Below are 16,244 nucleotides of genomic sequence, written 5' to 3'. Positions count from 1 at the left end.
ATTACATTAATAAAACAATGGTGACAATAATATCATTCAACTTACCTTATCTGGCCTTCCATCGGCATCTTTTAATTGTATATATGGTTTTTTCCTAATTCTATTCAAATCCTCATGTAGTCCATCTAATAGGAAAGCTAATAGTTCTTGACAGTCCTGCTGCTGGTATCCAGAGAACTGAGGTGCGAAACGTCCTACTTGTGTCTGTAATTAAAGCAAAACTATAATATCAGCTCGAGGGACAAGACTGATTTTTTAAAAAATACATAGTCGATTCTCATTATTCACAGATTCTATATTTTTGAATTAATCTCCTTTTTAAAATTTATTCAAACCCTAAATCAACTTTTGGCACTTTTACAGTCACGACTTCATAAATTATAATTAACTTAAAAGTTTAAGAATTATATTGAAATGTTTAATTAGTATTTAGAGTTTGTTTTGTAAACTAGTTTCATTTTAATAATTTTTCATACTTACAATGACTCTTAAAATAAACTGAATTCTTTAGAGTTTAATGACATGCCCAAATTTAGTCTTTCCCTTTGTATAAAATGTTTTTCCAGGTTCCCCAGAGATGAACTGTGTCCTATAATACCTGTGCATGCTCACTGCTGTCTCTGTATAGTCACTTTGTACCACACCATTGTTTCTCAACCTTTACTAAATCATTCCCCTCCCCATTCCCTAGAGCATTTTTATTTTTATTTTTTTTTATTATTATTTTTTTTTTATAGCTGAGCCATCCTGCCACCTGTTGGCAGCTCGCGGCTGCTCAGCTCGGGCTGACTCGAACCGCTGTTGCTCAGAGCTCAAACTCTTGAGCGAGCTCTTAACCAACTGAGCCACTCAGCCGGCCCCCTAGAGCATTTTTAAACAAGTCATCTGTCCCATCCCCCCGCCAGAAAATTTAACACCACAGGTATACTGTCTATGTATTTAAGTGCTGTGTCACTTTGAAGGGCCACAAAACATTGTAATAGCTATGATTTTTCACCCCTTGCCCAGAGAACCAATTTTTGTTCTATAGGGGGTGATATAACCCTCATTTAAAATGTATTTACTAACCTTAAAAGCTCTTGGTGTGACATAGCTAAATTTTCCAGACCACATTTGCTTGATCAATTCAGCATAAGATTTAGCTATTTCACCTCTCATTCCTAAGGGATTGTCAAAATTCAGTTCTTCTTGGTACTTATCATTAAGGAAGTATTCAGTAAGTGGAGGTGTGTTGCTCAAACACTGCAAAGAATAAAATAAATTTTTAAGTCAAAGTAACCACACATGTTAAACATGTTAAAATGAACAGAGAAACAAACCGATTTGCCATAACATAAAGAGAAAAATTTAAGTGATGACCTCTTGTACTAATAAGTAACTGGTCAAATAAACACTCAAATGATGCACTCAACTGTTCATTTCCAAAATTCCAAATCAATTACTTATAATAAATGAAAATGCTAATATTTGTTGCTGTAAAATCTGCATTAATTTTAACCACAGCAAACTACCTGTTAACTGGGAGAGAAGCTCAGAGTTTTCTTTCCTTCTTTTACTTGATTGGTAGAAATTATGGATTGTCTACTCATCCCAGGCACCTGCAAATTAGCCTGAGTAGGTAAAAACTGAGATAGAGTGCAAGCACGAAATTAACTTAAAAGAGTATTTACTGTGTTCATTGTCAATTTCTTATCATGAAAGAGCAGCCTTTAAATTTTCCATTTGGTCAACCATTTTTAGAAGGAACAGCACAGATTAGCTGAGCCTGAGAAAACAAACTTATGTTATATGAATTCTGGCTAAGTGTGTTCTTACTTCTTCAAGCTCTCCTTTAATATCATAATCCAATTGTCCTTTATGGCAAGATTAAAACTATGAATAAGTGAGTTCTCCAACTCTTTTCTACTTTGAATTAAATAATCTAGGACTTAAAATAAAATAGCAGAAGTGCAGTTTTTCCATAATATTTATCTTGAGGGAAAACTTTTAAGTTGATAATAACCATGTAATATGAACCCAACATTATGTTATCAATTAGATGTCTAGAGTCATTAAGTAGAGTATATAAGGAATGACACACACAGTCATATAGGTAACTTTTTTTTTTGCTGCAGGAGGATATTTCTCTTGGAGTCAAGTGGTTAAGTGCTTTAAATAGTTGCGTGTCAAGTAGTAGAAACCCACTCTTATGAGAGCTTAGATTTTTATTAATGGAAATCAAAGTTTTTCAAACTTTACTTACCACTCATTTAGATTAAGTTAAATACAAATAGTCTTAATAGCTATGAAAGGTTCAGCCTGCTGGGTTCATGCTGATAACTTGGATGCTATAAGCTATGACTATGTACCTTGTACTGTTCGGCTAAAACTCCAAAATTAAATATATTCAATCTTTGAAATAAATTATGGTGCTCTATTTTGTGGTTTCAATTATAAATCAATTTATATTTACTCGAGTAACCATAATATCTATTTTGGAATTTTTTTATATAATAAAAATAGTATTGTCCAAATTGGTCATCTAGCCCCTATGTCAAGGCAAAAGGAAGGACTGTTTATAGTATCATGTAATTTGTTATATAATTCTTAGGCAATGAAAACTGTATAAACAGTTAAAAATGTTTGGGTTGGACTATAGAGGCTTTAGAATCATTCAGGTGCTATTTTCAGCAGAAAAAAGTTTTACTTGAGCAGATGAATAGAGGTTTGTTGCAATGTAGGAGACAATTAGGGAAAGGATACTTTTCTACCTTTTTTATTAACTACTTTTATATCTCAACCTTTCATAGTGTTACATGCCTTCTGAATTTCATTTTCTCTTTCCTTTTTGATTGGCTTTTTAATTATAAACGCAGCACTGGGAAAGGGCTAGGAAACTCAGAGTACAATATGGCTACACAGGGCATAAGTGCCATCACTTAGTAGTATCTAATTTAGTACAAATAGGGTCAACGCTAAATAGTCAATGAGGCAAAGGAGAGGTAGGACAGCATTTCCAACAATGATCAATTAGTTTGCAAATCCTTATATTTGATCAGCTCAGGCTTATACTAAGAATATTCCACTACTGGCTGTAACAGTTATGCAAAGAACCTAATTTCTGGCTTTATCAAACACCTCAAAGAACCAAGCTGTGCAAACATAATTCTTGAATTTTGTTTTTACTTGATTATTCACATGTATCATCTTACAAGGAGCTTCCGAATATAACTGAAAATTTTTTTAGATTTCCAATAGCATCCAGAGTGATCTTTCTAAAATTTGCACCTAATCCTGTTCCTTGTTATAAACCCTTTAATAGCAATTTCAGATTAAAATCTCAGATATTTAGATGGGTCTATGTTTTGCCCACGTATGTAGTTTCATGGCTAATTCCCCCCTCCCCTCCTTTTTTTAACTCTACCCCAGCCTTACTTGACTTGTGTGGTTCCTTAACCTCCATGCATTCTCTCTCCATAAGTTTGAAACATTACTCCAACTACATAAAACATACGCTTTTTGCTTTATATCTAAATAAACCATCGAGATTCAGGTATCCTTTCTGGGAAGACTTCCTAGTCTCCCTTACAGTGTTTCATCTTGTATGTTTCCACATTGCTTAATGCTCATTTTTTGTTACATCAGTGATTTTATAATACACTGTAACTTTAGTTTTTAGTTAGTCTTGCTAAATGGACTCAGACTCTCATGAGAGCAGGAATTGTGGTATCTTTTACTTTTATATCTCTAGTACTCAGCACCTATGTTACTTGGCAATTAGCATGTGAACAATAAATGTATACTTAATAAAAATTATTTTACTTGTACTTACTAATGTATTTATCCTCTTGGTTTTTTTACTCTTTTCTTTCAATGTCTGGCACAGAGTAGTTAAATCTAATTATTTATTTACTTAGAAAATTTCCCAATTACAGTTGACATTCAATATTATTTTATATTAGTTTCAGGTGTACGGCATAGTGGTTAGACATTTATATAATTTACGAAGTGATCCCCCCAGTAAGTTTATTACTCACCTGACACCATACATAATTATTATAGTTTTATTGACTATATTCCCTATGCTGTACTACATCTCCATGACTATTTAAATTTTTTTGAATGAAATATTACTAAGTGATGGCAAAAATATATTTGCTTGTAATAAATAATACCAAAAGTTTCTTTAAGTATTTCTACCTGAATACTGAACCAAAAAAGAACACCACCTATTAACCACCACCCCCACCACCCCCGCCTTTTGTTTGACTTTCATTCAACCACTGTCTGCTTTGTAGTGGATCACTGCCTGGGTTTTTTTATAACTCCCTGACACAGATACCACTGCTTATTTTCATAATGACATATCCCAGTTTGTAAATGACTATAGTTCAATGGTAACAAACTAAACAACGAGAAAACACAGTTTTAATGATAAAAAACCACCTGTCAAGATATTATAACCAATATATTTTGAGATAAACCTTATATTTAAATTTAAAACATTAAGTCTTAAATGGCCCCCAAAAGCATATTATTTGTTGAACATGTTTAAGAAACTCAAACTACATTTTCTAAAACTGTACAAACCATATAAAATATAGACATTCAATAGCCAGTTTAATTATTCTACTAATGCAGAGATCATAACAGTTTAAAAACTAAACTGATGCCAGATTTTTCTTCATCTTGAAAATACTGTAGTATTCTTCTCCCTCACCTTGAAAACAATATTATTCTAGGAGTCACTATATTCTTCATACAGTATAAAGACCAGTTGAAATATTAAAAGTCCTCTTATAACTTCCGATAAAAATTTCAAGGCATAATTGGAATAGAGGTAAAACAACTAAAATATTTCCATGCCCCAGGTGATATCAGTATTGAATGCCAACATTCTGGTAAAAGAAAGAGAACGCAGTTTCTTAAAGCTGGTCATGAATTTGATTTGTAATTTATGCAACTCATTATTCAATATTTTAACATGCGGTTATCTTAGAAACATGAACACCTTTGACAATTACCAGAAAACTGTATATGTGGACTGGTGCCATTAAATACAAGGTTTTAAAAAATATAGTTTTCATTAGTTCAATGATAAAAATCATAACCAGAGTTCTGAAGCAGCTCTCTCGGAGATTCTTCTATAAAAACAGTCACTTTCTTATCTGATTGGGATTGTCTCAAAATAATTCCTTTTCTAAGACATATATATACATATATATATATATATATATATATATATATATATATATATATAAATTCATATATGTGTAGGCATAGGAAATTGCCTTTTTAACCTGTAGGATACTTAACTGAATGATATACTATAAACTAGAAATCACATACAACATGTGTTGTGCCTGTGTAGATATATCTTACTCTCAATGCTTCTTAAACTGTGAAACAGAACAAAACTCATCCTTCCTTAATAAATGGCTTTTCTTATCAAAAACTGAGAATACATATGAATAAGAATAAAATAAATTAGATAAACAGTATTAGTATGTTATTTTTGTGGCTACTTGTAAGTTTCGTGACATTCTACCAGTCATGTGCCATTTTGAGATTCACCTCTGTTAATTCATTTGATTTCAACTGCCTGACACTAACAAATGCTAACACTTCAGTATTTCAAGGAGAATTATTAGCTCTTGCAACTCATCACCAAAAAATGAGGTCCAAATATGAAGTAATTTGACTGATCATAAAACACCCATCTTAAGCCACATTTTGTTTCATCATAATTATGCCTAGAGTAGGTCCTAAAATAGGGTAGAATTTTATCAAACACCATGTTAAAAATAAAGCAACACTCAGACTAAAGAAAAAGATCCTGTACCAGTAGTCTCAATTCTTAATGCAAAAAAAAAAAAGTAAAAAACTTATATTAATGAACAGTCAAATGCACTCTTAACTAAATATTTCGATATTTAAATCCCTAGATAAGTTAATAGTGTGCAAATTGCACACTAAGATCTAAGGATTAAATAACTAAATTTCATATTTATTATATAGTAGATTTTTGGTATTAATTAATTTAGCCTTCATGATATAATGATTAGTTGCCTAACGGAAGGTTCAGGACATAAGCTGCTATGAAAAGCTGTTGATCCCTAAGGAATGATGAGAATGGTTGGTGTATGTGCAGCAAGCCAATAGTTTTGTGAGTAGACATGACTGCTAAGTATCTGTTCCTCAAAGTGGTTTTGTGGTTCTCTACTTGTGCTTACTTACGCATTTATAATTGGAAACTGCAAGAAATAAGAGTACTCTTGAATGTAAATTTGAATTAGGACTCTTAAGATATATTCTTTAGTTTAATGTATTTAGATTGAGCCTTAGCATGTACTCCTCTCCTTCTTAGAATAGTCTTCCCCTGTAAGACATTCCTACTTATTCTTCAACACTCTTCTCAATATCTCTTACAAATGTCACATCTTCCTCAGCACCTCTAGGAAGAACTAATATTCCTTCCTCTGGGCTAATTCTATACCATGAACTCACTTATACTGAACTTATCTTGAGAGCAGAACCCATGTCTTATTTACCTTTGCACCTTAGGATCTAGCACAATGGCTGGCATATACCTCAATAAAGGTTGAATGAATAAAAATTTGTATGGTAGAGATTGAAAGCAGTACTTCGACTAAGAGCTGAGGAAAAATACTTGAATAAAGAAATCTGAATTGCACCCTGTAATGTAACTATAACCTACCTAAAAGTTCTGTAAGTAAAAAATGGAAGTCTAAATAATGCCTAACGAGGCTTTCCTAATGAAGGAACATTAACAATTGTGAATGCCCCAACAACCATCAAGATAAATCCACATAAGTAAAAGATATGTGAAGGAAAAAATAGTTGGAAATATATTTTTAGCATGACTCTCTTCCCCAGGTTTTCAACCTGGAACCAGACATAAAAATTCTAAAGAGACTTCTTCTAAATAACCAAATGTCTCATCCAGTGGACATTCTCTATGGTTCAGTATATAGAGACCTTTAGCCACTGCGACCATGAAGAACTATTTTTAAAAAGAATGCATATACCATTCAACTATTTTATAAAGTATTAATACTCCATGAAAAACTCTAGTTATAAATTTTTATCCTTCACCCAACATCTTAAAATTGGAATATTATATAAAATATAATTTTCTTTCATTATTTAATTACTTGGATAAACTACAATGCTTTGCACATAACTTTTCCTTATATACACATGCACAAGTCCTATTGCTCTTACATTACTTTCAAAAAGTTGTATGAAATATGTTAAATATGTTCTCATCAATAAGACTGATGTTTTCAGAGTTCTCTCTGAGAAAATACAAGTGACTCATGTTAAGAGTCTCAATTTTGTTATTTCATTATAAACGTCTACAGTTTTTTTTTTAATTGATGAAGTAAGGTTCTACTATATTACCACATCTCAAGTCTGTAATCAACATATTTTAGGAAATGAATAATTAATAGCCATCCCAATCATTTGTAATGAATCTGGAATTTCCCCAGTACCTGGAAAATAGCCAAAGTAATCCCCTTCAAAAAGAGAAAGTTGTCTTTTGTAATGCTGAATATGAACCTCTCCCTTTCTGTTCAGGTGCTCCAGAAGCCCAATTTTCAAGTGATCATGTATGCTCACTATTTTAGTAAACCGGTAACTAGAACAGGAAAGAAAACAAACTTAATTTTTGATTACCTAAAGCCTTTGAGTTGCGTTAACTCATTCTGTAACTGATCAAAATGTAACGCCACTCTTAACCGTTTAAAAAAGTAGCTACACCTTCAAACTGACCAATACTAAAAATAAAAACCCAATCTAAAATGAGAAAACCATTTTATTATGATTTAAAAAAAATAAAAATAAAAACCTGAAGTAATCCATGGTTAAAGCTTAGAATACCCCCAAATTATTTTTTCTGGTTTTTAAGATTAGATAGATCAAGAATTTTCAGATTTGCCATGTTATATTGTTTTTCAATTTGTTATAAAAACAGTATAAACATTTTAAAAAGGTACTGTATAATTCTGAAGCATTCTATTCCTACTGTTACTGGCTATAGTTCTGTAAATAGTTAGATGATATAGGAAATTGTGAGGTAGACTTTTTATAGTGAACTACAAATATAAGCCTACGCCTTCATCAAGTAGATTTAAAGCGAACAGAACTATAGCTCTGTTCTGTTATTTTGCATTGCCATGCTCTCTTCAAGTTTTCTTTAAAGAATAAATTCATGTAAGTAAAATATAAGTGGATATAACTTTCTTTTTATTTAGTTTCAAAAAACTTATTTTAACTATGTTCCCCCCTCCACAGATCCCAACTAGCCAGCAGAGAACTGGCATAAAAATCTACTTAAAATATTGAAATTTTACATAAAGCAGTTTTAAAGGGAGCACTTTTGAGTTGGACAAGGATGTTGTTCTAACATTTTAACATATATCATTAATCTCATTACTATGCTTAAAGCATAAATAAAATTGAACTTTATTTAAAGTCCCTGCTGTCATACTTTCTTTTAAATTCTATGGAATTTCTTCTTTACACACTGCTTGAACTCAGTGAAGAATTATTATGAAGCTGTGGGAAGTATGAGAACTAACGGGAAACACTTTGTTAGTTAGCGAAGAAATGCCAATGCTTCCCGCCCGCCCCGCCATAGGAATGGGGAAGGAGAATTCTGTTTGTCAAAAAGCTACCCTGTTACTTGCAGTAAGTCCTGTAACTAGATATATCAGCGATAAAAAAGCCACGATTATGTAAAGACCATTGGTTTTCATCTCAAAAGCTAAAAGTAGAAATTGGAGAGAAGATACACTTGCAATATAGATAAATTTGAAAGCTTCTGTGATAATGATTACACCAGCAACAATGCTATGAAGTTTCTGATAGGTATATTTAAATGAGGTTTTAAAACTACTAGACTATAATGGCAATGGGCTAATTTCTTTTTTTTTTAGTAACAGGCAATTTAATGAGTAATTTTATGTTTAAATATTTCTTTTATGGGAAGCACACTAAAACCAAATGGTTCTAGTAACATTAATAAACATTAATGTAAGTAATATTTAAAGAACTAAAGCTTATGAATTCAATTTTAATGTTTACTATCTTATCTCCTACCCCATTAATAATTCAAAACTGGCTCATAATGAAATAAATGCCAATATTTTAGGCAAGCAAGATAGGCAAAGGATTTAAGGAAAAAACAATGGTTCTTTAAAATTTTGTGTGTGTTCATTCCCTTGCAATTAATATTCAGTAACATTGGAATAAATGAGTATTTAGGATTGTGTAATTTGTTGATCTTTAAGTTCTCCTGCAAAAGCATATAGGAAGAAACAGCAGAAAATTTTTTTAGTTTAACTGGTTTATTACATTACTTAAGAGAAACTACCAAGTCACATATGTCCTTGTCTCATTTCATTACACTAGGCCCATAATCCAGTAAGTTCTTAAGCTGAGTTGAAATAGAAATTTAAAGATCATGTGATAACATGAACCATGAAAAGTTTCTGGTTATTTTCATAAGCAAAAAAAAAATGTTAAATTTGTGTAAATAATCACTCAAATATTTATTAAGAACAGAGAAGATCGTTATTTTAAGAGTCTCTGGAAATATAGAAATAATGTTCTAAAATATTTTCTTCGTATCACTTACTGAAATCATTCAAGGAATTCTATGCATGGTAGTGGAGTATACTCTGCCAAGCTTTGATAAACAGGGCAACCCAATCCAAGTCCTACAGATCTGTTTCATTGGTAGAACAGAAACTGTAGTATTTCATAGACTTTATAAATAGTGGCAGGTCTCTGACCCTTCAGTTGCAAGAACACACACACAAACACACACACACACACACACACACACACACACACACACAATGTGCTATGATTCTTTTTAAAACTATTATGCTCTTCTGGAGTTTAAATAGCTCCAGAAATATCATTAATCTGGTACAGGTCAAGTTTAAATATTTCTGGTAAATTTTTCTAATGCAGTGTTTCTCAAACCAGATCTGTGTGGAAGGGCTAGTGTTTTGTTTGTTTTTTTAATTTTCAAATTGTCATAGACTGAGATACTCATGTAAAATACAGTAAAAATGAACCACTAGAAAAATGAAATAAAAAATAACAATAACAAAACAAAGCCCTATTTTTTTATTATTAGATGTAATACATGTAAAATTACCCTGTCAAAGTGCTATAAAAGTTTTGGATCCCTTACTTTTAATTTCTATACTTATTTTACCAGCACTGTCTCATCCACAGACGCACAGTGAGAAACACTGTTCTAACGTACTTACTAGTATCTGACATTATACCAAAACACTGGGGATATAAAAGAAAACCAAAGACAGTCTCTACTTTCATGAATCTGACTGTGTAATAGGTTATTTGTCCAGAAGCAAACGAGAGAGAAAAGGGTGGGATGAGGGAGAGGTATGGGAAAGGCAACAAGTGAAGAATAAAGGTATACACAAAGAGGTTTAAAACTTAATGAATTCCAAGAACCTTTAGTTTTGGCTAAGGAGGAAGACAAGGTCCAGTTTGGGTTTTATTCTTTAGATGAAGGGTAAGAGTTTTAAGCAAGGGGTTAAAGCAAGGGGGTATCTGCATTTTAAAACAATGAATCTGGAAGCAGTGTACTAAATGGAATTGGAAGAGAATAAATGATAGAACGAAGAGATGAGTTCAAGATATATTTCAATACTTCACATAAAAGATGCTCAAGTATTCAAACTGTACTGTGAGGAGAGGAGAAAATTGATGTGATATTTAAGAGGCAGTAGGATGAATAGGACTTGGGTTACTGGGTGGATGGTTGGGCCTACAAGAGTATAACAAATAAAAGGATCAGGTGTTTGGGGAAATACAGAGGGTGCCAAAAAATATATATACACATTTTAAGAAAGGAAAACTATTTAAATTGTAATACTCAATATATACCGATAACATAAGATGAATACAAGTCATGTTTGACTTGTGCAATTACAAGAGGTCTTCAAAGTGGTTACCATCAGTGTTCAACACTTCTGATTACAGCAAACTACTGCTTGAGCAACGCTGACCAAAGTGTCTACTTGTATACATGTTTTTGGCACCCCTGGTATGTTTATTCTTAGTGACATGTTGAGTTTGAGATATCTGTAATATTCACTACGCAGGAACGTCTACCTAATAGTTATATATTGGAGGGAAGCTCAGGAGAGAGAATTATGGTTGAGATAGATTTGGGATTTGTCAGTTAGAGCGGATGTCAACATCTCAAAGATAAAGGGGCTACAAAGAACCTAGCAAACAGGGGGTCAAGAGTGACCTTATCAAAAGCAATTTCTGTGGGGTGGTGTGATAGTCACAGTAATAATATAATAGCAGTTGATACTTACTGCTTACTATGTGCCAACCACTTCTTAAGCACTTTATTTTCATTTAATAGATGAAGAAACTAAGAAGCATCTTATCCTTGGTCACACAACTTATAAGTGGCAGAACTAGGATTTGAATCCAAGCAGTCAGGTTCCAAAACCCATGCTTTTAACTACTATGCTATGCTGACGAGATGAGGACTACTGAATAGGAGATGAGAAAGTAGAAAGCATACCATCCTTCTTTTCAAGGTCAAGGCTCCTCTTTACTCCATCCCCCAACCCAGTTAAAAAAAAAAAAAAGACTTTGACCATGTACATATGCTAAAAGGAAGACAGTGAAGAGGAAGAGGTGAGCTTAAAGGTATTGAAAAAACAGGAGACAATTAATGGAACAAGTCTCAGGGAAGGTAATAGAGTTGATGGTATAATCATGATGACAGAGATACTTTTGGTATGATAGTCAATGAATATAAGAGGAATCTTAAAGTATATCTATCTTACTATTAAAAATTTCCTTATAAACAATAAGTAACTTTTGTTTCAAAAATATGTTTTTAATTTCTTTTAAAAAGAGTTACTGAAAGATTTTTCCTAGCAAAGTATATAATGCATAGAAAAGCCCTGGGCAATTACTGAAGAATTACTCAGATTACAGGTACTTGAATTATATACCAATTCTTAAAACACACACATACATACACACACACACACACACACACACACATTCATGTACATATAATGAATGTATGTATGTGTATATAAATTAGTGTGTGTTAATAACTGTTTATATTCAAAGCAAAATCTCTCTAAATGAAGGCCAGCAACAGATTTTTAATTATATATGAAACATGATTATAAAGCAGAGAGTGATTTTCCAAAAAACCCTTCAAATTCAAATGAACATCCTCTTTGATGTGATTACCTTAGGAGGCTACATGTTTGTTCCATTGTTATTGTCATGGTTCAAAATATTGGGTTGTTGGAAGTCATGATGCATTTTTGTAACGAAAAACAGAATAAATACATCATGACTTTTCTGACAGCTCAATATTTTAGGCACTTCTCTTTTTAGAGCTGACATACATTTGAAAAGGCATCAATATTTAGAACAAAGGAGGTGCCAATATGTGTTTATTGAGTGTATAAACACAGTGTTTTTTTGCTATGGTAAAATAGGTTTCTGACGTAGGATTTCTGTGGTGGAAAAATGTGAGGAAATAGCGGAAGTTACCACAAAATCTAGAAACTACTTGCCTCCATAATTCCTTTCTTTTTCCCTGTTGTAACTGTCTTTCCTCCATTCAGATACTGTATTGTAAGGCTTAGTCCTGGGACCTCTTTTTCATAGATGCCCTCATTTAGATGCAATCATTTCCCTTATTTTAAATACAATCTACAACAGCCATATTTCTATTTTTAACCTAGGCCTCTGGTCTGTATTTTATATAAGAATATCCATCTGCCTTTGATATACCTACTTGGATGTCTCATGGGCTTCACTGACTGTATATGCCAAAAAGTAAACTCACAGTCTTCTCCCTACCCAAAATCTGTTCTATTGCGTCCTTCCTCCTACCACTCTGATTTCATTAAATGCTTATCATTATGATGTATTGGGTTGTCGGAAAAGTCATGACGTATTTTGTCTCTGTTTTTTGAAGGTCATTTATTTATATAAAGAACGAAGATCCATCAATGATATATTGCCCATTTTGTTCAATAACCTTTTGCCATCTTTCAGTGAGCTTCATAATTCCTCGTTCATAGAAGGACCTGTCTTTATTTGTGAAAAAAACTGAACAAGGTACTGATTTATAGCCTCATTTGAATTGAACGTTATACCACGCAAGGAGTTTTGAAGAGAGCGAAACAAGTGGAAGTCTGATGGCGCAAGGTCAGGCGAGTATGGTGGGTGTGGCAACACATCCCATCCAAGCTCCAATCATTTTTGACGGGTGATCAAACTTGTGTGTGGTCTCGCATTGTCGTGATGGAACACAACTCCTTTACAATTAACAAGCTCTGGACTTTTCTGGATGATGGAGTCATTCAAACTGTCCAATTGCCAACAGTACACATTCGAATTGATTGTTTGGTTCCTTGGTAGGAGCTAAAAAAACACACCTTTAAAATCCCACCACACTAAGAGCATAACCTTCCTCTGACCAATATCTGCTTTCAATGTTGTTTGAGGTGAATCATCACATCGGGACCAAGACTGTTTGTGCACCACATTGTTGTAAACAATCCACTTCTCATCACCAGTTATCAGTCGCTTCGAAAAAGGATCGTTTTCCTCACGTTTAATGAGCATATTGCAGATGTTTATATGCACTGTCGAATGAACTTCTTTGAGTTCATGCGAAACCCAAATATTGAGCTTGCTTATGTATCCCAGCTTCTTCAGGTGGTCGTGAACACTTGAATGATGGATGGTCAATGTTTCTGTAATCTCTCATGTCATGTAACGTGGGTTTGACTCGATCGATGCCTTTATTTTGTCGTCATCAACCTCAGTGGGCCTCCCTGACAGAGGAGTGTCGTTGAGATCAAAATCACCAGCAAGGAATTTCGTGAACCATTGTTAGCACTGACGTTCTTGTAGAGCATTGTCACCATAAACTTTATGCAACTTTTCACAAGCTTGACGCATGTTCTTCCCTTTATGGAAGTAAAACAATAAAATATGGCGAAAATACAGAGTTTGGTCTTCCATCTTCAACTTGTTGTAAAATCTCCAAAACTCAATCAAATCGCTCAATTTTTTTTTTTAGAATGAAACTAGGACTGTCAGCTGTCAAACGACATAGCAGTAACATAGATGCGGATGACTCTAGTACTTCCAAAAATGAACTAGTGCCATCTGTTGCAAACATGCATCATGAGTTTTCTGACAATCCAAGCCAGAAACTAGACACACATGTGATCTCCTTCATTTTTCATTAATTTGAGTACCTTCTACATACCAGATACCATGCTAGATAATGGGGCTATAGTTGTGACTGAAACAAAGCCCCAGAGCTCATGGAGTGTGTGTGTGTGTTTGAAGTAGGGGGAGGCAGACAGACAAAAATCCAAATTACATACTCGTATAGGTCATGATGGATGTATCAAATGTAGGGAAGGCAGTTACTACTGTATATAGAATGAGTAGAGAAGGATCTGAGTCATAATAGAGACCTAAAGGAAACAGGAGAGCAAGGACATCAATATTTGAAGGGAGAATATTCCAGATATAGGAAATTAAAAGTTCAGAAACCGTGTAAGGAACATTCTTGAAAAGGAGCTAGTAAGGATGGAGATAAGTGAACATGGGGAAAAGTAGTTGAAAATAAAACAGTAGGGGCCTAAATCATATAGAGCCTTATATTCTCTTTTAAGAACTTTAGCTTTTGTTGAGTGAAATGAGACGGCTTTTAGTGTTATAGACAAGAGTAACAGGAAATGCCTTAGGTTGGAAAAGAATCGCTCTTTTTAGAACAGACCATAGGGATTAGGAGTATAAGCAGAGAAATCAGCTAGGTCTAGGAATCAGCTAGTGCTATAAACTAGATGAGATGATAGTACTGGGACCTTCAATGTCTTTGTAATACATTAATATCTAAATTCCCCCTACATGATCTGGCTTTTGCCTACTTCTTCAAACTCATTTTATACCACTCGCCTTCAAGTATTATTCCATAGGTCACTCTCCTTTTGGTTCCGCAAACTTGCCCATCTTAGGGGCTTTGCACATGTTGCTCCATTACTTCAACTGTCACCTGCCTAACTTAACTCATAACTATTCTTTGGTCATTGCTCAAACGTTATTTCTGGAGAATAAGATACCCAGTATAAATTAAGTACTCTCCAAGCTCCTGTTACTTATTCATAGCACTCCCTTTTTTCTCTTCATGATACTTATAATTCATGATTTATTTAATATTTATCTCCCCTACTGGACTACACTCCATGGAAACAGAAATTGTTTTGTTCACCATGGTATAATTAATGCCTATCAGAGTGAACGGCACTTAGTAGGCCGTTAATAAACATCTGCTGAGTAAATGAATGGAAACTTCATAAGTATATCTTATTTGAAAAACAATGTTAGCCAGCTTGATCACCTACAGTATTCTGAAGATAATGCTCTGAATAACTTCAGGTTTTTGAAAATCAACTTCATCACCAAAGGAAGAGAAATATTTGTCAGTGGTACTCAGAAGAATAAAAGCAATTCCAAAAGGAGTCCTTGAATTGTTTTGAACACTCTTACCAACAAATGAGTAAGTGTGTATATAACCTCCCAGAGAAACTGTATGAACTGTACAAAAGTAATACTACTTTATGGGAGTTTCTTATATTATGGGGGCCATGTATTTGGCGGCATAAACATAAAAACATTTTTAATGGTTACACAACTACGTTAATATACTTAATCCTGATGAACTAAACACTTAAAAATAGTTAAATGGTACCTTTTGCCATGTGTATTTGACCACATTAAACATTTTTAAACCATTTCTTACAAGCTGATTAGTATAATTTTGAGGTGTTCTGAATAACAACCCAGTTTTAACTCATTTATTAACTTGTCTTAGTGAGTGACAAATCAATTAAACTTTCCTTGCCTCAATTTCATCATCAGTGAAATAAGGATACCTTATGCCCTAAACTCATACACCTCGGTGAAGAGGAAATTAAGAAAGTGACCATGATACGAAAAGAACCTGTATTAAGCAAAGAAGGGTATTGTTATTATCAGAGGCTGTAGGTTCGTTACTGGGCTGTTAATCTTTTAATGTGAGTTTATAAGAATTAGCAATTTAAATATTATTAATTGAGCAATGGTTTTCAATAACCAACTTGCCAACCCTTCATGACTTTTCTGACAGCTCAATATTTTAGGCA

At 33.4% G+C, this 16,244-nt stretch overlaps 1 protein-coding gene across 4 annotated transcripts in view; it reads right to left on the bottom strand.

Annotated features, from left to right (window-relative positions):
* Nucleotides 1-16,244, bottom strand: part of USP15 (ubiquitin specific peptidase 15) — a 129,176-nt gene that overhangs the window by 18,918 nt on the left and 94,014 nt on the right. For all 4 annotated transcript variants that reach the window (XM_019654745.1, XM_019654746.1, XM_019654748.1 and 1 more), the window contains 2 exons: nucleotides 1,069-1,242; nucleotides 46-204 (listed from right to left, as the gene is read on the bottom strand). In XM_019654745.1, the coding sequence (XP_019510290.1) occupies nucleotides 46-204; nucleotides 1,069-1,242 (333 nt within the window). The remainder of the gene's footprint in view (nucleotides 1-45; nucleotides 205-1,068; nucleotides 1,243-16,244) is intronic.

This window comes from Hipposideros armiger, unplaced genomic scaffold, assembly GCF_001890085.2.
Source record: "Hipposideros armiger isolate ML-2016 unplaced genomic scaffold, ASM189008v1 scaffold_229, whole genome shotgun sequence".
NCBI classification, from domain to species: Eukaryota; Metazoa; Chordata; class Mammalia; order Chiroptera; family Hipposideridae; genus Hipposideros; species Hipposideros armiger.
The sequence above is the reverse complement of the archived record's forward strand: the minus strand, read 5'-3'. Positions and strand labels throughout refer to the sequence as shown.